The sequence below is a fragment of the Haliaeetus albicilla genome, chromosome 7, assembly GCF_947461875.1.
Source record: "Haliaeetus albicilla chromosome 7, bHalAlb1.1, whole genome shotgun sequence".
NCBI classification, from domain to species: Eukaryota; Metazoa; Chordata; class Aves; order Accipitriformes; family Accipitridae; genus Haliaeetus; species Haliaeetus albicilla.
The window spans coordinates 21,270,989-21,293,748 of NC_091489.1; the positions used below are offsets into that span (position 1 = coordinate 21,270,989).

The 22,760-nt window shown below is 37.6% G+C and overlaps 1 protein-coding gene across 2 annotated transcripts in view; it reads right to left on the reverse strand.

Moving 5' to 3' along the window:
- PEX7 (peroxisomal biogenesis factor 7) overlaps window positions 1-22,760 on the reverse strand; it is a 47,079-nt gene that overhangs the window by 12,887 nt on the left and 11,432 nt on the right. The window contains exons 6-10 of one of the 2 annotated variants that reach the window (XM_069787250.1): window positions 16,592-16,698; window positions 16,077-16,190; window positions 11,787-11,842; window positions 2,212-2,311; window positions 1,322-1,421 (exon numbers count right to left, since the gene is read on the reverse strand). In XM_069787250.1, coding sequence (XP_069643351.1) covers window positions 1,368-1,421; window positions 2,212-2,311; window positions 11,787-11,842; window positions 16,077-16,190; window positions 16,592-16,698 — 431 coding nt within the window. In that variant the 3' untranslated portion in view covers window positions 1,322-1,367. The remainder of the gene's footprint in view (window positions 1-1,321; window positions 1,422-2,211; window positions 2,312-11,786; window positions 11,843-16,076; window positions 16,191-16,591; window positions 16,699-22,760) is intronic. The other variant, XM_069787249.1, reaches the window with a different exon arrangement.

Sequence of the window (22,760 nt, forward strand, 5' to 3'; positions counted from 1 at the left end):
ACCTGCATGCATGGAGGAGAGAAGGAGTTCAAATCTCAGGTCATAACTCCTCCAAGCATACAGTGAAAATCACAAGTCATACAAATGCATGAACAATGAGTGGGGCTCATTATCAGGTCTTGATAGAGAGCAGACATGAAGGCAACCTACATATTGGGAACAGCAGCATAAAATTTAAGCAAATAATCTTCACTGGATCAATGTAGAAGCCAGGGAAAGGCTGCAACACTCATACTGGAAGCAACTATTCAGTAAGTGTTCATTCTTCATCTTGTAGTTACAGTTTAATTCTATCACAGGTTTTTAAATTTCTTTTAAAAACAGAATGTTTACATTTTGCATTGCTGTGATATCCAACCCTCACAACACATTAAATCAACTCAACAAAAAAACCAGAGGAATAATAAAGCTGTTGCAGATGCCAAACTTCTGTCTGGAAGGCACACTAGCATGCAGGCTATATGGATATGTACCCCAGATTTACAGTGTTTGTGCATTAAGTCCAACAAAGGACTGGTATAATTTCTGCATGGAAAAAAATACCTGGATGCATGAATGCCCTAACGTAGATGGGTATGCACACCATCACTTTCCTTTTTCCAACATACAAGTGCATGTGCAGCTGTTTTCTTTCAATGCATTACCTATCATCAATGAATGTTAACTTGACCTTGTGCCAAGAAGGCTATTCCATACATTGGATTACAAAAGAAGGAATATCCACATAGCAGCAACTGCAAGTTTGACAGATAAATCCTACAAAAAGAGTCATATCTAGCCAGACAGTCAGAAATACCATCCACTGAGATCCATTCTGTAACACACAGGGCTCTCTGCAACTGGCTTGTAATCAAGATGTAATCACATCTTCAATACAAAACGAAGAAAAATCTTCCCGCCTCATTCAGATCCATGGAAAACCCACACCAACTTCATGGAAAGCTAAACTGGGCTCAGAGCATGCAGTGATGTAACACTGTAAGGCTCTAACATACTATGCTACACTTGCTGCTTCCTCTGGACCAAATTCAGCCAGAATCGTACCTATGCACTCAACTTGTGATGAAGTCTTAATTCCCAGCAACTGGCCTTTAAGTTATTCTTGCCCTGCCCCAATGAAAAATAACCTGAAACTTGAGAATTTTTCTTCAGCCTTACAAATTCCCTTATGTGGTTCACAGCACAGCCTCATGAACAGTTCCTGCAGCACCTGTGAGGCAACAGAATTAAGGTAACAAGCAACCAGGCAGGAAACTCTTCAAGCTAGCATTTGGCTAGAATGGTTCCACATACATTAAGCAAAGTATTTTGCCAAACTTACACCTTCCTCCTGTGTCTTTTTATCAGTAGCAGAAATTTTGATGGTTTCATTTGCTTTGTCCATTCAGAATTTCATTGAAGATGTTACAAGTCATTTTTATCTGGGGTGAAAAAATTAATTTCACTGTGAATTAGAACGGAATCTAGATGCAAATGATATCTGTGGCACATTAAATAGTGCATTAGTTACAGTTAACTCAGTGAGAGTAATTTCTGTGTGAAAACTATAGGCTTTCTTGTTTTAAAGCAAATAATTAACTTTAGTTTTTCTGCCTTTCTTGCCTGAAAAAACAGTTCATACTACAAACAATCCTCTGTTTACAGAATAGAAACAATTGTAGCAACAGAAGCAGAGGAGAATCCTACCACAACCCATACACAAGTAAGTGTCCCTGATAAAATGGGTTCCACTCATTCATGTCAATAGCTGAGGGTTTTAGAATTCTAACTACATATCAAGCCTCTTCTAGTACTCCAAATACTATGACAAACCAGGTCTAGGTATCACGTGTGACACTACCAATGTTTAACTTTACATTCTAAGCAGGTGGAAGGAAGTGTTGTATCTCAGCTTGGCATTCTAGGCCCTTCTCTATTACTCTTCCTTCTGAAACACAACTACCTCATCTTCCCTGAGCTCACTGTAGCTTTCAGCTATCTGATTTTGCAATTCTGTCTGTCCTGCCCATCTCTCCTGCCCAACACAAGTAACAGCTTTATAAATAAAAATGGACCTGAAGTGATGTTTATTTAATAAGCATTAAGCCAGACTCACTTCCAGAAGCTTTCTGCAATCTGGTGGCTCTCACTCAGCATTCAAGTCCTGCAGTCCAGCCATGACCACACTGGCTATAATAAGGAAGTGAAAAGTAAATTCATCCCAGCTCTTACCTGACCACGGTTGTGAAGACTTAAATCCAGTCCACATGTAAATTCAGTATGATGCTCGATTGTTTCCAGCAAAGGGTTAGGCTTGGAAAAGTCCCAGAATCTACAGAGTGGGGTGGGGGTGGGGGGGGTGGGAATCAAACAAACCACAATTAAAGTAATTGAAAGGCCATTTCAAAAATATAATGCAAGATATTGACAAATCTGTTGCTGCCAGGGTATTTAAAAAAGCAAACTCATCCACTTAGGAAACATAACAAATCATATTCCTGCAAAGCCATCTGCTGATTTGCATAAATAAAACACCGCTGGGCAAAACCTTCTTTGTCTCCTGTTGCAGAAACTGAGATCAAAAGTTGGCAGTAAAGAGCAGCCATTGGGACATTATTAAAAGAGAACAAAATGTAGGCTGGAATACTCTTGTTATATTTTTTAATGGCTGCAGAATTTTATCTATGAAAGACACTAGCATGATTTATGATTTTTCTCAGTTTTTCCACATTGTTCACTATGGGGTCCTTATTTACTGAAAATTACATGTTCATTTAGAGATATTGGTCATTCCCAGTCTCAAATCTGAGACTGTGTTCCTGTAAAACAGAATTTAATATTATAATTTAATAATAAATTTGTATTACAAAGATCAGTTGCATTATAGAGTTAATTCCACTAATTCATATTTCAAAAAGAAATTTTTCTTTCCAGACTTGGTTGATATAAATGCTTAGACAATAGATTTCTGAAGTGCTCTACTTCTCCCAGCTACTCCCCTCTTAGATGCAATGTCCATCAATGCAGTTAACAGCAAGGATAAAAGAAGTATAAGAGAAGATGGGATGAAAGTATAGGTACAAGAAACCTCAGTCATGAAAAAAGGATTCAGGAATAGAAGTTTCAGGTAATAACACACTGACAAGACATCATATGAGGGCACAAAAGAAAGATCTGTTTTTCTTTTCTGGGATGTATATACTGCTTAGCAAATTCCATAGGCTGCAAAGCACAGTGCATTTTGTGGGCTGGAAGCTGTAATCAAATTTTCTACAGCTTGAATTTTTTCACAGTGGTCAATCATATGATTTACTACTTCTGTAAGAATCACCGAGGTGTCTCTGCCTTGCTTCTGATACTGAACTGTTCTTACTAAGCATTGTTTCTTTCCCCAGTAGACCAACTACACTGAAAGCACTGCATATTCAAAACAAATTCAGGTAAAATAGCAAACACTGGAGCCAGCAGGGTCAGTTTGTTTAACGTGTAGATGTTATTTCCTTCATAAACAAGCAGAGTGGTATCAGCACAATGGCTATGCCATAGCAACAACCCTCTTAACTTTTTCCTAGTACCTGAGATCTAAGATAAACAACTTATTTTGCAGGAGAGAGGAGCAAAAGACCATCTCAGCATTTTCATCCTTCCACCTTTATTCCTAAGAAGGTAAAGAAACAAATCTTGTTGTTTCTAAGTAATATTGGTAGCCTTCCTCACCACATTAGCTCTCTACTAACTCTTGAAAGACAGATGCTCATAACTGAAAACTAAGATTAAACGAGAGAACTTCAGGTCTACATGAACAAAAACTTAGAAAAGACTTTCTGATCAATTTTAAAAATAGTAGGACAATTTGGTGTTTGTTATATGGAGTCATGTTAGCAAAAAGTCAGAAGCAGTATAGAGTTTAAGAGTACTGCAACTTAGTTCAAGTTCCACAGACTATCTGGGACCTTTAATTTTTTGATATAAAAATAATTACTAGTGAAAGTCAATAGGTTCTAAAGTTACTTCAGGAAATGATTCAGGGAAAATGCACAGATGGGAGTACAAAGAACACAACTCTTCAAGCCCATTTCCTTCTGGGGAACAACAACAAAAAGTGATAAATATTTATGCATGAAAGCTTTACTACTGCTCTTAGGTTTCAAATAAAGATGTCTTCATACATTGTATTTTTAGGTGGGTGTGAATCAGCTATTTAGAGGCTGCTTTCCATAAGAGCCTACTCAATGACTAATGCCACCATCCACACACAACCACATCAGGCAGAGGTCACAGTAGCATATGGATGTATATAACCAAGAAGCTTCCAAGAGCAACCCAGAACTCAGTGTTAGTTTACTACATGTGTATCACGCAATTCATTCTCCTGCTCCCATTCTCTAATCCCTGTGCAAAGATAGCTACCTGCAAAAGTTCTTCCTGCAAACTAGAAAAACTGCTGTTGGAGCAGAACTTACTGTGAAGCTACTGTTGGATACAGGCCTATCAAGGCAACGTTGTTACTTCAGGCATTAACTGGGGACATCTAACTATTTCCACAATAATATCCTTATGAGATTATTTCATTACAGTTCCACTAAAGTATCAACATTATGAAGCAGCTCAGGTATAGAAGAAAGCCTTTATTCAAAGTATTATCTTCCACAAGCATCAAAGAAAAGAGGAAGAATTGCTTGAGAGCCAAATCAAATGGAATAGGATCCAAAAAAGTAATTCTGAAATAGGTTTCACTTTTGAGTTTGCTCCAGTAGCATAGTTCTTCTCCAAGGACTCAACTTACACGCTTTATTTCAAAGTAATTCTTGCTGAAATGCTAACTTCTTGGTATACTTCCTATGTACTGTATGGGAAAACAAAGCACACCACTTTCACATTTATGACCCTACCCTAATAGAACTGCATATGCACCACTGTTTTTTCTTATTACACATGTGAGTTGATGTCCTGACAATGAAATCCCATACAAACATTTTTCCTATAAGGAAAAATGGCAGATTGCAAATTATGTTTATTTCAGTTCTTCTGCCACAATGTAACAGAATAACTTTTAAGAACAACTAGTGACTAGCCTTCATAATATCCCTTCTGCTTTTTGAAGATCTTCGAATTAGCAACACTTACAAGTAACTTTAATACTTTCCTCCAAACAATGATTTCACTCTCATCATCATCATGGGCTTAAAGCCAACCTTAGAATGTATGTGCATCATAATTCTATTGAGGTATCAACCAAAGATCCTAAACCAGAAAGAGAGTGCCCTGAAAAACAAGGCATGCTCACAAAATGAAGGTATTTCTCGTCACTAAAATGTTCAATCTGATCTAAGAAATGCAAGTGAGAAACTCCATTTAGGCAAGTACAAGTCTTCTCTACTACTTTTAGCTTAAATCAATACATGGTGCAGCACAAGATGCAGCATCATGTACCACTCTAATCTTGAAGGATGAAGTCATGAGCCCATATGGGCTGGTTGGTGTACAACAGTAACAACTTCATTGCTGCTGATTCACAGTAATTTAAGTGTAGTTAGAAAGTGAAGTTATCCAGCTTACTCTTTGTTTCCCAATTTCTTGCCAAAACACAAATTAACTAGAAGGGGATGCAAACCCCTAACTTAGGGGCATCTATGGTCTCATCAGAGCTTCTAAATATTCCCTGTCCTTTCGTATCATGATTCTAGACTGGAGCTTCATTTCACTTTGACACATGCCTCACTTTTGATCAAGCACAGGGAAAGGTCAGTTTTACACATTTTTATGTGTAAGTCAGATGCCTGAGAAATACAGAAGTGGTTGTCACTAACATACAGATAATACTGTAGGTATGTGTGGTTTCTCTCAATACTTCTGTTTCCTCATCGGTCCACAGAAAAACCCTAACTTTGCCTTTAGACAGGCAGGATACATTGTGTAGAGAAAGATTTAAATATATTTGTATGACAAACTGAGAAATAATAGATAGCTTCACAACCAAAAATTTAAAAGGGGTTATTTAGAAGAAAAAAGACACACTTTCCATAAGAAAAAAAATATTCAGATGCTGCCATAGTTAAATATTCAAGTATAGATACTTTAAAGTTTTAATTACAAATATTTAACACTTATACAGACCTATTTATTAAAAGAAATTAAAAAGAAAAAAAACCCACACAGCCCTTTGCTGTATTCTTCAACAATATTATAGTGTTATTCATAGCACCAGAAAATTTGTTTCCATAGATAAAAGATATTAACCTATTTATGAGGTTGAGTCGTTTGATGAGTGGCTCCTGCGACCAACACTTTCCTAGTTTTAAGAGAAATTCCATCTCATAATACTTATTTCAAAGAAAATTAGCATGTGCAGGCAGGAAAATGCCTGCAATATACAAGAACACGGGCATTCATTTGCATGTCAAAAATTGTTGTTTTAATCCAAAAAGGAAACATGTAAGAAAACAGATATGCTTTACACTGGTGTACGAGTGCTTCTGACTAACTCTATAGTTGCAACAGTTAAATCATAATTGCACAGTACAGTCAGTTTTGAATTTTGCTACTTTCGTCAGATGTAATGCCCAAAGCTCTGACTACCACTAGCAACTCTGCTATCAAGGCGACTTTTTGTAATGATGGAGGAGCTATCATCAACTGAGACATTCAAATTAACAGGTTCTTCTACTGCAGAGTTTTCAGTTTCACACTGGAAACCACTAGTGACAAGCATTTTGATCAGCAGGAAGACATTTTCCATTTGGAAAAAAAAAAAAGAAAAAAGACAGCAAATAAGTGAACACCCACCTTTTCACATTGAAGAAAAAAAAAAAAAGAAACAAAAAAGACAACAAGGATAATTAACTGAAGTGAAAAACAGCCTCTTTTATGAGCAGCATTATTCCAGAAGTTCTCAAGATTTTTCTGTGATCCAAGATACTGAACTCGTACATAGCGATGGAGAGCTGGAGACAGTGGTTTACCTTAAAGCATCTTGCAGAGATGATGTCCAGTATAGTACAACTTTCAACAAAAATCACCTTTTTGCCTCAGAGGCAAGCTTCTGTGAATAAATTTCAAGATCTGGCCTGATACCAGCTTAATGAAGTTCTGTAATTTATCAGATCTGTTTAGATTTTGGTGAGCACTGTCTGTGCCTAATGCATCAAGATATTTTTTTTTTTTATACTGAAGAGAGTCCAGAAATATAAAACACTGATTCCAGTAAGAGATGACACTGATGTTCTTTCAAACTGAATTTTGATAGAGATAAGGTTTAAGAACATGCATGCAGACCTAAATAAGTCCTGGAAATGTTACAGTACTTTGTGCATTTCCTGGCATTTTAATGATTAATTTGTGTTAAAACTGCTCTTTAATTAAGCTAATTTTTCCTGAACTCTTCCAAAGAGTAAGGAAATGGTGTCTCAATGAGGCATTTAGTAGACAGGGGTTAAATCCAAATCATTATACCCAAGTATGTAAAAAACCAAGTTCAAATCTACACCCTCTTTTTCTTAGCTCCCAGTATGAAGTTGGCATGTGAACTAGTTCTCTTTTCAGTACCTTGACTATAGTGCACACATGCAATCATTCTATTATTTGCAAAGGATGAAGCTAAGTATTGTTAACGTTGCCTTCAACCTACTATTTTTCGCTTTTAGATAGCCAGTTGCGCCAAACTAGCTGTTCTACCCGAAACAAACAAAACCCCTGCCTCTTACAGGGCAGTTTGTTAACATTATCTAAGATTTGTGTTTGTTTGGTCAAGCTACAAAGTCTCAGTAACATTTAAGATTACAGAGTTTAAACAGTAAGCTATGCTGTATCCAGTTATGTACTATGTGTTAATGCTTACAGCCAATTCTGAGCTTTAAACAGAAACGTTAAAGAAAATAAAAGAACAATATCATAACTAAGCTGCTATTAAAATAACACTGTTTGTATCAATGAATCTGTTTTTAAAGGACTGCCATAGCATACTGTTGTATGAATTACTATCAAATGTGGCTAAAAAGTCACAAGCCTTGAGTAGATTCAACAAGATCTAAAACTAATACCATGTACTGGAATCCCTACTTCTCTTCCACCTTTTATATATTTATCAAGTATTTTTGTTCTTAAATTGAAATGTATGTATGTGTTTATACAGTCATGCCCACATGTACACGTGTGTGTATATGCATGTGCATACATGACAGCATATGTACACGTGTGTGTATGTAGAGTGTATGGTGCATCCAGTCAAACTCTGAACATTTCTAAGTGAACTCTACTTCTTACTGTGAGCTACATTTCTTCATGTAAATGACAGTACAGGATATGTGGTAGAGGTACAACATATTCATCATATTATATTCTTTAAGAGAGATGTTACCAAGTGTTGTGGTAACAAGTTTCCTCCATTATACAGAATGTTTTGCTTGCACCACCTTTTCCAAAGACTTTCACCTGGCCTTCTCTGTGGTTTGTTCCCTCATAACCAAACTCAGAAACTCATAGTTTTAGAAAACTGCTAAAAATCTGTATTTCACCTCTTCAACCCTGCCCTCTGTCCCTAGTCACAACAAGTAATTGTTTGGACAGAAAAAAAATGCCTAGAGTGGCATTTTGTGAAAAGATCCCCAAGCTCTGCATTTACAAACACTCTGGTATATGAGCTAGGAGCTCTCCTCATCTTTACTGACAGTTTCCACATATGAAAATGTCAGAGTTGAAATTGCACTAGATTTCAGTACTGCATAAACTGTACTAGTGCCAAACCTGAAGGATATCTAGTTGGTGTCAAAAATGAGAAGAGCATGACACACAATCAAGTCACTTCAATGCATCAGCATGCTGATTATTAGTCTTATTGCTCAGACAAGACCACTGGAAGAAGCCAATTACCACTTTTTATTTTAGACCTAGAAGCCTTTTGAGAAACGATACGCTGCAAACCAGCTGGCACTGCATCAGTAAAGGATGTTAAGTAAGATCCCATAAATAACCTTCCACAGACCACTGTGCAGTATTCTATGAGAAGTGCATTTTAAACATAAATAAAATAAAGCACTTCATATAAGACAGAATGCTGGTACAGCAGTCCAAAAAGTTACATACATATGGACATCACAGCACTTACACTGTCAGGCTCCTGGCACCAACCACATGACAGTGCATACCACTGGCAAGGCACTACCCATTATTACAGTAAGCAAACGAGTAACAATTAACATAAGCTTAGGAGAGGTTCTCAAGCACTTAAGTCCTTTACTGAAATAATGACATGCCTATGGGGGACAGGAGTATTACACAAGCTCACCATCCAGTTCTAATCTACAAGAGAAAGGCATGATTTTTTGAAAGGAACCAGCCCATGTAGAGACTGAAAATTTAAGCGAGTGACTGGACGGCTAAACTCACAGATTTACTGTTATCACCACCTCGCCTTCCTGGCCTCTCTTTCCTGAGGAGCCTTTATCCATTGCAGCACTTGAGTCTTGTGAGTGGTCCCACCATTTCTCTACAATGCCCAAGAGGCCACAGCTCTGCCGCCACACATGGACTTCTAATTCCCCATTTGTCTCCTCTGCTGTACACAGGTGTCAGGCTGCTTCTACACAGAAAGTGCAAAAGCCTCTGGCATTATGCTATTCCCCACACTCTTCTCTGATCCTCATGCTTTGCTTCTCTTCAGGTTATGGTCACTCTGCCCTGTTATCTGTAGTTTAAAACACTCCTCACTGGCTTAGCAAGCCTGTTGGCAAAGATGCTCTTGCCCTACTTTGTCAGATGGATCTTATCCCTGCCTCGCAGTACCCAATCGCTTATAACAGGACCTTGTGGTTGTAAAAGACAAAGCCCTGCTTGTCACACCATCTACACAGCCAAGTGTTTACTTGCTGGAGATGTCTTTTCCTACCTGGACCTTTCTCCTTCACTGTCAGGATCAAGGAAAACACCACCAGGGCTGCCAGTGCCATGTAGCCACTCTTGATACATTCACGGTCACCTCCTTCAGTAACATGAGAACCCATACAGGGAAATGGGGAAAGGCGGTGTTCTGAATCTGGACAAATCCTAGCAGTCTCTGCACAGCCTCCTGGACCTCAACCCAAGGGAGGCAACAAAACATTCCAAGACATCAAGTTGGGCTGGCAGACATATACTTCAAGAGGAGAAGGCAACAGGAGGCAGTCTCCAGTGATGATGCACATTTTTCTTTTGGTGCAGACACTTGATTCAGGATCAGCTGACTCTGACGGCTCCCCAGACTGAGCTTGTTCCCGCTCACCCATTTCCAGGGCACTAAATCTGTTCTCTAGCTCCAATCCGTGTTGTCAGAAGTCACAAGTTTCCAGTCTCCCCCATCATGGGAATCTTTACCCTTATCCTCTACTGCTTGAAGCATAGTCTCTAACTGTCCCTCTTTCCTTGCACTGTGGGATTTGGGCTCTCACCTTTGAAGGGTACCTGTGAAGACCCTGTCGATATTGCATTCACTGTCCTTGAGTGTACACAGCCTGCTCACCTCCTGCAGCTCCTTTACCTCAGTACCTCAAAGAGAACACACCTCCCACAGGTGAGGCCACCATCACCCTAGCCCCAAGAAGAGGCGTGAGGCACTCCCTATAGCCTAAGACCTGGAAGGCAACATCCTCTCTAGTGCTATCAAGGCTGAGGACTCACATGTGCCAAGGGCAACTGCTTCAGCAGCTGTCTCCCTGTGGAACATTACCATTGTCACTGTACAGTCTCAAGCAGTCCCACACCATCTATAGCAGAGCTTCAGAGCCCCTTTGCACTCCTGCATGTTTCTGTTAGCTGTGTTCTGGGAGCTGCGACCAAGAGCTCAGATGAAAACAGATTATTCCAGCTATACCACTCTTCCAGTAAGACTTTTGAAAATATACAAAATTCCTACAATGCTTAACACACTAACTTCATGACGCAACTTTATATGATGTTATGGCACAAGACTATATATATTTATGATTTCGAAACATATACAGGCACTGAGAGTTAACAAAGTTTTCCTTAGGAAACAGAACCTTTCTGTGTCTGGTGTCAGACCACTTAGGACACAACCAGAAGTGACATCAGTTGGGATGATTTGAGTGAGTGGGATAAGTTTGCAGTCACTTGTGGAGGCAAGAGGGCTTCTCCTATTTGTAAATGTACTACCTACTATATTCAGTCCATGTTATAAAATTAAAAGGTAGATCAAAGAATGTGATTGAAATATTCAGGAATGCACTTCATAGTATACTGACTTATGACACTGTGTATCTTAGAGAAGTCCTAATACAAAGTCAAACTCCTTTAGGAATTTTAATCAGCTTTAAATCAGTTGTACTATAAAATCCTCAGCAGTATCAGATATATTGGGCAGCCAGGGGAACTTGCACAAGTCTTGTCTAAAGAACTTCACCATATACACTGTGAAACAATAATAAAGCTTCCTCAAATCCTGGTAGGACAGAAACATTGTTCATAAAAAGCTTAAATAAAAATATGTCACAGAAACATACAAAGTCACCCACCTACATTCATTTAACAAGTTATTACCTTATCAGACACTATCACAGCCAGATGCAACTACATTCAGCAGAATGACGTGAAAAGGATTACAGAAAGCATCTGTCAGAGCAGATACTCAGAAGAGTGACTGAGCTAGCCTGTAAGTGAAGAACCCATGCATTTTCAACATAGCTCATGAAGAGAGAACATCCACTAGCAACATTAGCTGCACTTCAGCATGGCCGCTCTAGAACTCTTCTATTGCAAGCCATATTAAAATAGATTATCTTTCCATTTTTATCCAATTAAAAAAAAAAATACTGTACCTCACAGTAAAATCATAGGAGCAAGATGCCAATAAAGTTGCATGGAATGGTGAAAACTGCAAGAAAACAAAACAGAACAACTTTTAAAGTAAAAACACTGTGAACATATATAGACTTACTATAAGTAGAAAGCTACCAAAGTTTAAAAAGTTAAAACTGTCTTGGTATGTACTACATCATGCTGCAACAAATCAGACGACATCAACAAATTTCCCCGCCATACTGCTAGTTACAAGGAATGCTCTATGGGATCCTGGTTTGGTTTGATTTCATTACAGCAGTGCCAAACAACCCTGCTGTAAAGTTAAGAAGTTTTAGGACATACATATGAACAGTATCATCTCATATAAAGTGAGTTTCAGAAAAGCTGTGTTACCAGTTCATTATTTTCAGAGAGAAAATTTGTGCCATACTGCACAGAACGCAAGATAGATTACTGTCATCAATTCCATGCCCTAAAATTTTGACATTATTTACAGAAATTGTAAAATTGGAGATAAGTTGAAAAACTGAAGGCAGTATAATGTCACCTCATGATTTCTTCCTCTCCTGCATGGTATTTTTCAGAATACACTCTTCTACAGACTCTAACTGCAGCAAAAAGGATGCACTTCGGCAAAAATCGTTCACCTCCACTCCAGCTTTTTGGCAATTCTCAGTTTCCAACTATTTTAATGTCTGTGTTTCTCAACAGGAAATAGAAAAGTCATTGACATAACTTCAGTTTGAAATGCAGGTCCCTCTCATCATGGTTCACAGGCAAGATTCTTCCTGCAAGACTTCCAATATTATTCACAGCTACTACAAAGTCAAAAGTTAATCCTGGGCTATTGCCACAACTGCCCAAGTTGCCAAAAGAGCAGTGTATGTTGTTGCCTGCTGAACTCTGCTGAGAATTCTCTTTACTATAGCAGAATTGAGCAATGTGCATGCTTGAACATTAACCTCTCCAGATTTCCTACAATTTTTCGGGGGTGGGGGTGGGGGGGTGTAGGGGTGGGGATCACAACAAAACATCTTTTTCTTCTGCATCACAGGAATATGAATAATAAAAGGGGAAGAAGTCTGATGGGCAGTAAAAACCAATGGCACATTTCCCACATGCCCTCTTTGCGTCTTTGTTCACATAGTTTCAGATGAAGCAAAACCAACTTGTCAAAGCTGAAAAGCTTTGCCATTAACCTTAAGTATCCTAGAAACTTACCTAAGCAAACTCTTATCAAAATACTTAGCAGAGGACTACACATGTACGGTGAAAGAATTTGCATAATGTCTTTCTGCTACAAAGAGAAGAGAGTATTTTAAAATTCTGTTCCACTTAACTATAAGATACTACAATTTTACCATCTGAACAGTTACATATCAACAGAAGACACCAACATATCATCTATCCTGACCTCCAGTATTTCACAGATCATTCATCCAAATATCTTTTTAGGTAAACTCCAAAACCATAACTACATTTCAGTATGAGATTGAAGCCAGCTAAGAATATGAAAGCACCAAATGCACCAATGTCAAAATCTCCTGTAAAGGGCTGCAGATGACCTCAGTGTGCTGATAATACCCTGTACTGCAATAAAAGACCACAAGAAATCTGCAGGAATCCTGACAGTATCATGTTGGGTAGAATTCCTTGCCAGGCTCAGATCTGACAGTCAACACAACCCTGAATAAATGAACAGAATACAAAAGACAGACAACTGAAGAGTGTGATTTCATGGTTGGTTTAAGCTAATTTAAGAGTGCACTGCTGCCAAGACTTGTGGCCATCCCTTTTGCCCTTTCCTTTCCACTTCAGGCTGTGTGCTCCTGCCCCCCCTCCTTTGTGTCAGGGCTTGCAATTGTGCAGTTAAGTGACAAATTGAGACAGCTTAGTGATCCAGACAGAAACTAGTCACTTTTAGGGACAGGATTTTCAGTCAGAGCAATCAGCTGAGCCAGCTTGCTGCACAGCTTTGTAACTGCTAGTGTCAGCACAATGTAGAGGAAGGGAAGTTGGCAGGGACAGCTGCCTGTATCTAGGTAGCATCCTGGTCTCTCTCTCTAATTTAGTGTGACTGGTGAGTTATACCACACAAGTGTAGATATGCCACACCACCTCTACGTGCTGGCCCACACTCTCATATCTTATGTCCACAGGGACCATGTCTATCTTGAAATGCAAACTATAAAAGCCTGTTAAGACAGAACACAAGTCATGTACTCTCACATACCTCTCCTTTGCACGTGTAGGCATATACAGCCTCCCCACCATCTTCTTAAAGCTACTCAGTGAACTGATCTCAGAAGTTGGTGCAAAGAAAATTTTACTGCTGGCCCACTCCTAATAATCTTTTCAAAGCATTTGAACAAAACAGGAAGCATGATGGGGCATAAAATGGAAACTCAGATGAGACAGTATAAGAATATAAAAGATACCCTACCTGGTCAGGCCAACAGTCTTCAAGCCCAGTGCTGTATGTTTACATGGCATCTTCTGTATTTTAGTTTGTACCAATCACCTCTGGTCCTCTCACCGAATACCACTGAGAAGAGTCAAGCTTTGTCTTCTTCATTTCCCCCAATCATTCATACACAGTGATAAGATCCTCCTTAAGCCTTCTCTTCACACTAAACAAGTCCCAGCTCTCTCAGCCTCTCCTGGTAGGACAGAGGCTCCAGTCTCTTAATCTTCTTTGTGGCCCTTTGCTGGATTTACTCTAGTATGTCCACATCTCCCTTGTACTGGGAAGCCCAGAACTGGACCCAGCACTCCACATGTGGTCTCACTAGTGCAATGAGTAGTGGGGAAGGATCACTACCCTCAACCCGCTGGCAGTGCTCTTCCTAATGCAGCCCAGGATGATAGAGAGTAGGAAAATCAGAGATGCTATCCCTGTCTAGCTCTTCTAGTATCTGTTTATCAACCAGCTGCTATCCATGAACCTGATGACACTGAGTGCCTGTGCAACCCCTTGTGCAGAGAGCTAATTCAAGAAGTCTACCATCTGGTGCGTAAAAGAAGTATTTCCATCTGCTTGTAAATCCATCTTCTACTAGTTTCATGAAGTGTCCTTTAGTTCTATTATCACAGGTTATGGTGAATAACAATTCTGCATTCACTTTCTCCATTTTATCAGGAAGACAATGTGCTATGAATCCCTTAGTGGTAGAGCTGTTTTTAAAAGATCCCACTGTCACAGAGTAAGAATATTACAGTCTGTATTGATTGATACTGTATTGATTCATCCATCTTAATGGCTGTCAAATTGGAGTTGCAAAATGACCTTGTTTTTTAAACAAGAAAAAACAAACTCAAACACCACTGCTAGATGTTCTTCTGCTATGGAAAACATTTCACAGAGCCAGATTAGAGCATGGTCATATAGGAATTAAGTTAGAAAAAAAGACTGGACAGCCACCACCAGTGAGGATAGCAGGCAAAGGTAGCTGGGATAAGGAGGAGCAGCAGCTTCTCAGGCTGTCTGGCCACAAACAGGATTCACTCCCTGAAACAGGCGCTTTTCTGACGGACTACAACCTAAGCACAGTAACTTTTAAAGTTGTTAGAAACACATCAAAAATTCCAAGGGCATGTGAAGCAAAATACTGACCCAGGATAATTATTTTATACCAGTTCAGACTTCCTAGAAAATATTAATAAACATAGCTGTTCCTGAAAGGCTTTAAAAGGATCAGGTATTATCTGACTAATATAAAAAAATAATAAGCACTAATATGAAAAAAATGTCATTGTGCATCTAGAACAAATTCCTATTGGTGGGTGATCTAGTAGTACACAGATCCAGTATAGTCATCTGTAGCCTTTCATGCATAAAGTTTCAAAATCTCTGGAACATATTATCATTTTCTTTGTATACACAAAAACACATATTCACAATGAGTTCTATACCTTGCTTTATGTGGATATTGACCCTTTGTATCGAAAAAAAAAGGCACAGCACCATTTAAAAAACAAACAAGGGAAGGTATTTCCTCTATCTCAAATTTCCCATATAACTAAGCTGAAGTAAACCTCCCAACCCTCTCTCAAGCTCTCAAACACTCCTCATGGAAATATATTGACTTTGAAGGTGTCATTTACTTTGAAATCCCAGCAGTCTGCTAAATATCAAAATGTTTTACAGTGCTAAACTGAAGGTTTCCAAGAACAGTTCCTGTAGCACCTAAAATCTTCAACATCTGTTGGTTTTTCCCTAGTTATTAGGCAATATAAAATATTACTGCTTTCCAGAAGAAAATGTGTAACAATTCAGCGGTGGTCAATGGGAATAAAATACAACTTACTTTTACTCTTCTGATAGCATAGGTATGACCAAGCAAGATGAACACTGGTTGCCGGATGTTCCGCAAATCCCAGCCTTTCAAGCTACAGTCAACTGCACCAGTTACCAGCAAGTTCTGATGATTTGATAAAACACAGATATATCAGGACAATTTAGTTATTAAATTGCAGTCATGTGTATGTTGGCTACAAAAGTTAGATAAATCAAACAATACAGATGAATAAATAATAAATGAGGTCTCTAGTGTATAAATTAAAGAGAACAGAGAAATACAAACGGTTTCTCCACTATGCACTATTCTGTCCGCTATACAAAAGAAAAAGCAAAACCTCTGATCTACCTGGGCCACCTATCTGTTGGAAAAATGCTCTTCTGAAGATGTAGTAGTGAATGAGAGCAACAAAGCAACTAGACATATTTTTATAAAGAGAAGATGCATTAATGTTGCAGTAAAAACCCCTGCTATTTAATGAGAGTGGTTCAGTTAGGAAAACAGGTGGTTGAACAGGTTTATACCTCATCATATTTGCACCAGTCACAGCTCAAGATCTCAGCCTGGTGGGCTGGTATCACAAGTTTGACTCCTGGGGCTTTCACATCCCAAACTCTTAAAGTCTGGTCACCTGAAACAAAAAGAAATTGATTCAACATTGTTGAATCAGTTATGGAATAGAGTTAATCCACTAGTACTTAGCAGACAACTGTTTCTTAGCTGTATGAAATACAAACTATTATATGAGGAGTCTTATGCCAAATAAAGCAAGCACATTATGGACACAGATGTCAGATTGATGCACAAAAGAAATCAGAACTTCCTATTGCTCTTTCATTAGAAAAAGAAAAAAAAAAAAAAAAAGACAACTTCATTTTCTTACTAACACTTCCATTACTTTCTAAACTCTGATTTGATTAAAAGGAGATGGGGTAAAATACTTAAATAACATTTAATTAAAGTAGGAGCTTAAGGTCCATTTAAAAATGGACTTAGAAGACCAGAATCATGAAAAAACTTTCTCTGCAAGCCACTTGAGAAAAAGTACCTAGACACATGCTTTTGGTGTGCAGTAAAGTGAACAGTTATTTAAAATGCAACTTATCTCCAGATTCTTTCAATGAAAGGAAAATTTAAGACGCATTACTTGTACTCGTCATGTGCAAAACCTGCACAGTTACTCTCATTTATTGAAATATCAGAAGATAAAGTCATTCTGCTGTAACTGTTACACATATTAAAGGCAACATCAGCTTTAACCTCAGAGCACATACACACACCTGCACATGTGCATGCACACACACACAGATGTTTTCAGAGAGCAACGAAGGGAGTCCAGCTTAACTTAAGAGCTGTGACTCACCTGAGCCTCTCTCTTCACCTCCAGCCATAAATTGTCTTCTATCCCTAAAGATCCTTAGCATTTGTGTATACCATTCTTAAAAATTCAGTTCCTAATGGTTTACAAAGACAGGGAAAACTGCATCAGCTGACAAGACAACCATGCTTTTCAATTTTTTAAATCATGATTCTCTCATTAACCCTGAATATTTAGCTTTGTATCAGCAAAAATGGATTATCCAGCTCATTTGTTTACAGAGAGAGAAAATTAATTAGAATTCATTATTAGGCCTGTGTTCTTTCAAGAGACAAAGGAAATCACTAGAAGCTGTATCCAAACACCCATGATTCCTACAGAAAGCACGGATCAATACTACCTAAATTAAAAAAACACTGTTTTACCTTGCTACTGTAGAAATTACTAATGTTTCTTTACCAGAAACTCTTCTAGAAATCCTCAAATTGGTTATCATGAATAATTATGACTTTTACGCTGTTTAGATACAAGCATTTTGATGGTTTTAGTGCCCAGTTGGTCAGTGGCTTTAAAATACACAGCTGGGCACACAAAATGATAGCTTTTTTCAAGAAACTGGCTACAGTTCAAACAAAACCATCCCTAGAGCCAGAACAACATTCTTACTGCACAAACGACCAGGCTCTGTAGACTTTGCAAAAAAGACATAAAATGCTTGGAAAGTTTGAATACAAAAATGAAGCTAGAGAGAGCTTGGTTCCACTACATGACACAAGAATAGCCTTATGACTGTGGTACTACACAGATCATGGGAAGCTTTGCTCTGATGGTTGGTTGGCTCTTCCCCAGACTCCATGACTGTGAGAGATACTGTACTCTTGGTGGATAAATTCCCTACCTGTAAGGTAGGAACAATACACGATTTCTCACGGTTTTCACTCTCCTTGCCTATTTTAGCACTGTCAAGAGCAAGACTGATGCTCAGTATATGTATAGCACTGCTGACAATGACACCCTGCAGTCAGCTGAAGCCCTAAACATCACTACAGTGCTTATAAAAACAGGGCAGCATATGGAGAGGAAGAAACATGACCAGCAGGGTCTTGGCAAAAAAAAAAAAGTAGTATGCCCATCCACCCACCATTAGTCTTGCTAATCTGCTTGCCTGCAGAGGACAGATTTCAGTTTGAGTCTTAAATCTTTCTGAGATATTGTAATGGACTTCTTAAAAAGCTTTTATTTTAATTTCATCAGATAACATAGATTTGAAGGGGAAACACATATTTCACTACAGACAGGATCATTTTTGCCAAGCAAATAAATATATAAATTCAGGTTAACTAGAATGAACTGCTACAGAGATGGGCCACAGTAGCACTATGAGGGCCAAAAACATTTGGAAAAGTAAGTTACTCAGCCAGTAACAATTTTGACACTAAACATACAATTGCCCCAATTATTTCTTTTTTAATAGAAAATGCTGATGCACAAGAAAGAGTTATTTTCCCTTTTTTTTTTTTTTATTTCTTTGAAAATGCTAGACTTAGCTGTTATTAATTCTGGCTGGCACTATTCATGAAATATCTTTAATGGAGTAACATAACATGCAAGTGAACATTTCTGTGAATAGAACAGACTGAATTAAAGCCAAAGGCAAATTCAATTTGTCCATTTAAGTAAGTGGAAGAATCAGATTAGTTAAAAAAAAAAAAAAAAAGGCTGATAAACAGTGTAATCCTGACACATTACACATTTTAACAAACTTTTTTTTACCTCAAACATCTTTCCATGACCTCATAATAATTTTTTTTTTTTTTTTTTTACATTTCATTTCAACAAAAATTGCTGTTAAAAATTTTGGAATTTCCACATTTCCATGACTCCTTCAAATCTGCATTACAAAGGATTCATTTCTTCCATATGGTAAAGCAGTAGTAGGATAATAATAATAGAAAGTACCAGTAAAGCACACCTAGTACAATCATATTCACTAACAGCCACTTCCAGTTGGCATCCCAAAGTAAACAACCACAAAAGTGGCCAACATTTCCCCCACAAAATATTTCTATTTTTGTAAGAAGCAATTTCTCTATGGCAACAGATTTTGCTGGTCTGTTAGATAATTATGATTCAAGATTTGTTTGTATATTGTAATTGCTTTCTTTCATTTTAATGAATATTTGTGAAATCTTGGACGAATCAGTGAAACTACACAATATATACTCATCTATTCAAAATTTTTGAAAGAGATGCTAATCTACAAGTACATCATCCCGGTACATGGGATAAAGACTGCTAATGTGAATGACAATGTGTGATAGTGAAAAGATTATTTAAGATTTAAATTTCATGTAGGTTTAATACTGGCTTTTTACTCACAGATGTATTTTACTCAAATCCATAAATCATAATCTCCTAAATCCTATGACAACAACCAGCTAAGCAATCATTGCCAGACAGTGCAGAGGTACAACATTAACTATAAAAAATAGCTAGGTATTTGGGAGATTAATAAGAACCCAAGAAACCGTAAACACTATCTGAAGGCAAAAAGGATTCTAACCAGGGCAGATACAATGTTTTCCAAGAACTAAAGTACTGTTAGCTTAAAGTTTTACTTAGAAAAATGAATCTGACTTTTTTTAAGTTCTAAAGCAAGAAATCTGATCTTCTGACACTGTTGTCTCATCAAGAGGAAAAAAACCCAAAATAACATATCTTTAATGTACTGGAGGAAAAGAATTCAGCATAAAAGACACAAGTATTGGCATATATGGTATAACATCAAAGAAATCTTGATTAAAGTAAGTACTTCTGCAGTACCATTTAATGATTACAAATTAACATTACTTACTTGTATATATTTTTTAAATACTAAACCAGATTAAATTATTTAGCCAGAATCAAATGGAAAATCTGTGGGACAATAAAGAGCAGAACCCAAATCTCATGACTCTCAAAACCAACCTTTTTAGGCATGTTAAAATTATCACGCTGTCCATTTCCATCATAGACAGTATAAGTGAACCTAGAACAGGATTAATAAAGCCCATGAAATTCCACACAAAGAGACAGAAATAGTGCTACAAATAGCAGCTTTATTTAAATCATCCAACAGGACTCTACTGAATGCACAAAATCTATTTCCATGTAGCACAACCTAGATATCAAGTAAACATATTTACCAGTGGAAACCTAACTTATGACTTACTATTAAGCCATTCTTCAGGAAATGGCAATATTGGCTAGATACCTAGCTCTAACCCAAATGACCCAAAACATATTAATTCATCGTAAAAAACCTGTTACTGCATTTTTCTTCTCAACACTAAACTGTTATTTTACAATAGAAGATTCTAATATAAGATACTGTAACCTGAAAATGCTTTATATTCTAGCATGTGCTTCATACAATACTTTACTATAGTTAGCACATACTATAAATTGAGGGCCAAATTCATTTCCTGAAAAATATTTCAGCTTGTCCATTAGAGGTTGATTCAGTAAAGCTTATCAAGCACAAGACTCGGATGAATACAATACTGTGCTGGTATGTCTTGAAGCAATAGACTGCAAATGAAAACACTCACCTCACTTCATTACATAGTTTTGACACAACAAAATAAGTAAGTTCCATTTTAAGAGCTTCTAGCATAAACAGCAGTTTAGCTAAAGTGCAACAAAACACAGTAACTCCATAGTCAGTTTGCTCTCTAGATGCTCGATTTGTACAAGGTATTATGCAGTAAATTGAAGCCTCTTACTCTTTTATCCTTCCAGGATTTGGATTCCAAAAAAATGATCAAGTTTTGCAAAGCCTTGAACCTTGTTCATGACGGCATTTCTTCTAGCACATTCAACAAGCAAATAACCAGCAAAGAACTCGTAAGAAGCAACAAGTGGACCTGCACCACACACAACTATTGGAATATAATCCTCTAACTATAGCATTTTGGACCTCATGACAAACCACTGTCATAGCAGAACAGAAGATTATTTCCTTCATTTTTTTAGGAACCTGAACAAACACAAACATCTTTGGAATTACTTGTCTGCAAGCCCCACTCCCCAACAGCTCCTTGTTTTGCCCTGTGCTACCTCTGAAGCAGGAATGCAAGCTGAAGCTTCAGACCTGACAACCCCAAATTTTGTCCATGAACTTACACATGGAACTTACACCTCTTTACTGAGGAGTGCACTCAAGGTTATTCCCTTCCAAATAATTCAGTAACCATCCTCTTAGTAGATGTACACCTTCCCCAGTTCATTTTTTCATACAAAATAATTTGTTCATATTTACTTTTCTTTCACAATTTGGATCTCAAAACACAGAAAGGTCTACCAAGACTACATGCCAGCCTGATTTATGAAACTACAGCTTGACAACCCCTTAACTACACACATTTGTCATTAAGGGACCAATAGGCAAGAAGACAAACTTTTTAAAAGGCAAATCACTATGTCAGGGCTGGCAATAAAACAGAGTAAGAGATAAACAATGTTTTTTAATTTTAACCTTAAAGTCTAGCACTGAATGCAAGGGCATACAAAGAGTGGAGGCTGGATTTACAAGTTCATTTGTAAACCAGCAAAGCTACAGTTCCCCAACAAATTTGTCAACATAATAAAAATTTCTCAGAAATGATCATTCCTTGTGGTATGAGAAAATTTCTCACCCTGGGCTTTCAGTCTGAAAAATAAGTCTTTGAGCAAAGATACAATTAATTGATCTAAATAGTGATGAATATAGACATTATCTTGCAGATTTAAGAAACACTTCCTTCCTTTTCATTATTTAAGATGTTATGAAAACTATGTATCTGCCCTGATCAGTAAACTTAAGGAGTCTAGTAATGATTTAAAAAGGAATGCAGCATTAAAACAGAGGTCCCAGTAACTACGATAAAAGCTAGCAGTCATTCTAAACCTGGGCTTTGTCGAATCCAAAACATTCATATTTTCATCTGCCAGTGTCATAGCTGTATCAAAGAATACTACGGTCATGCAGATAAGGGTAAAATGGTACTCATTAATTACTTCCCACTGTTAAATTTAAAGGGCAATAAAACCAGCTGATATTATAAAGGATGCTTCTTTATAAACCACAGGACTGAGCAAGGCCTATTGCTCTGCAGTTATGGACAATAATTTAGTAGAACTGATTTACATTTGACTATATACTAATGTTGTGTGCATTTGGCACTTCCTGTATGTGCTTCTCACCAATTTCTCTCTGGGTTAAAAATAAAAAAAATAAATAAGACCACCTTCTGGGCAAATGATGCAATGACTCATTAAACCCTTTTAGCCATGAAGATGCTGTTAAATATTTATGTCACTTCTTTAATGACATTTTCCACATCACTGTTTTTTTC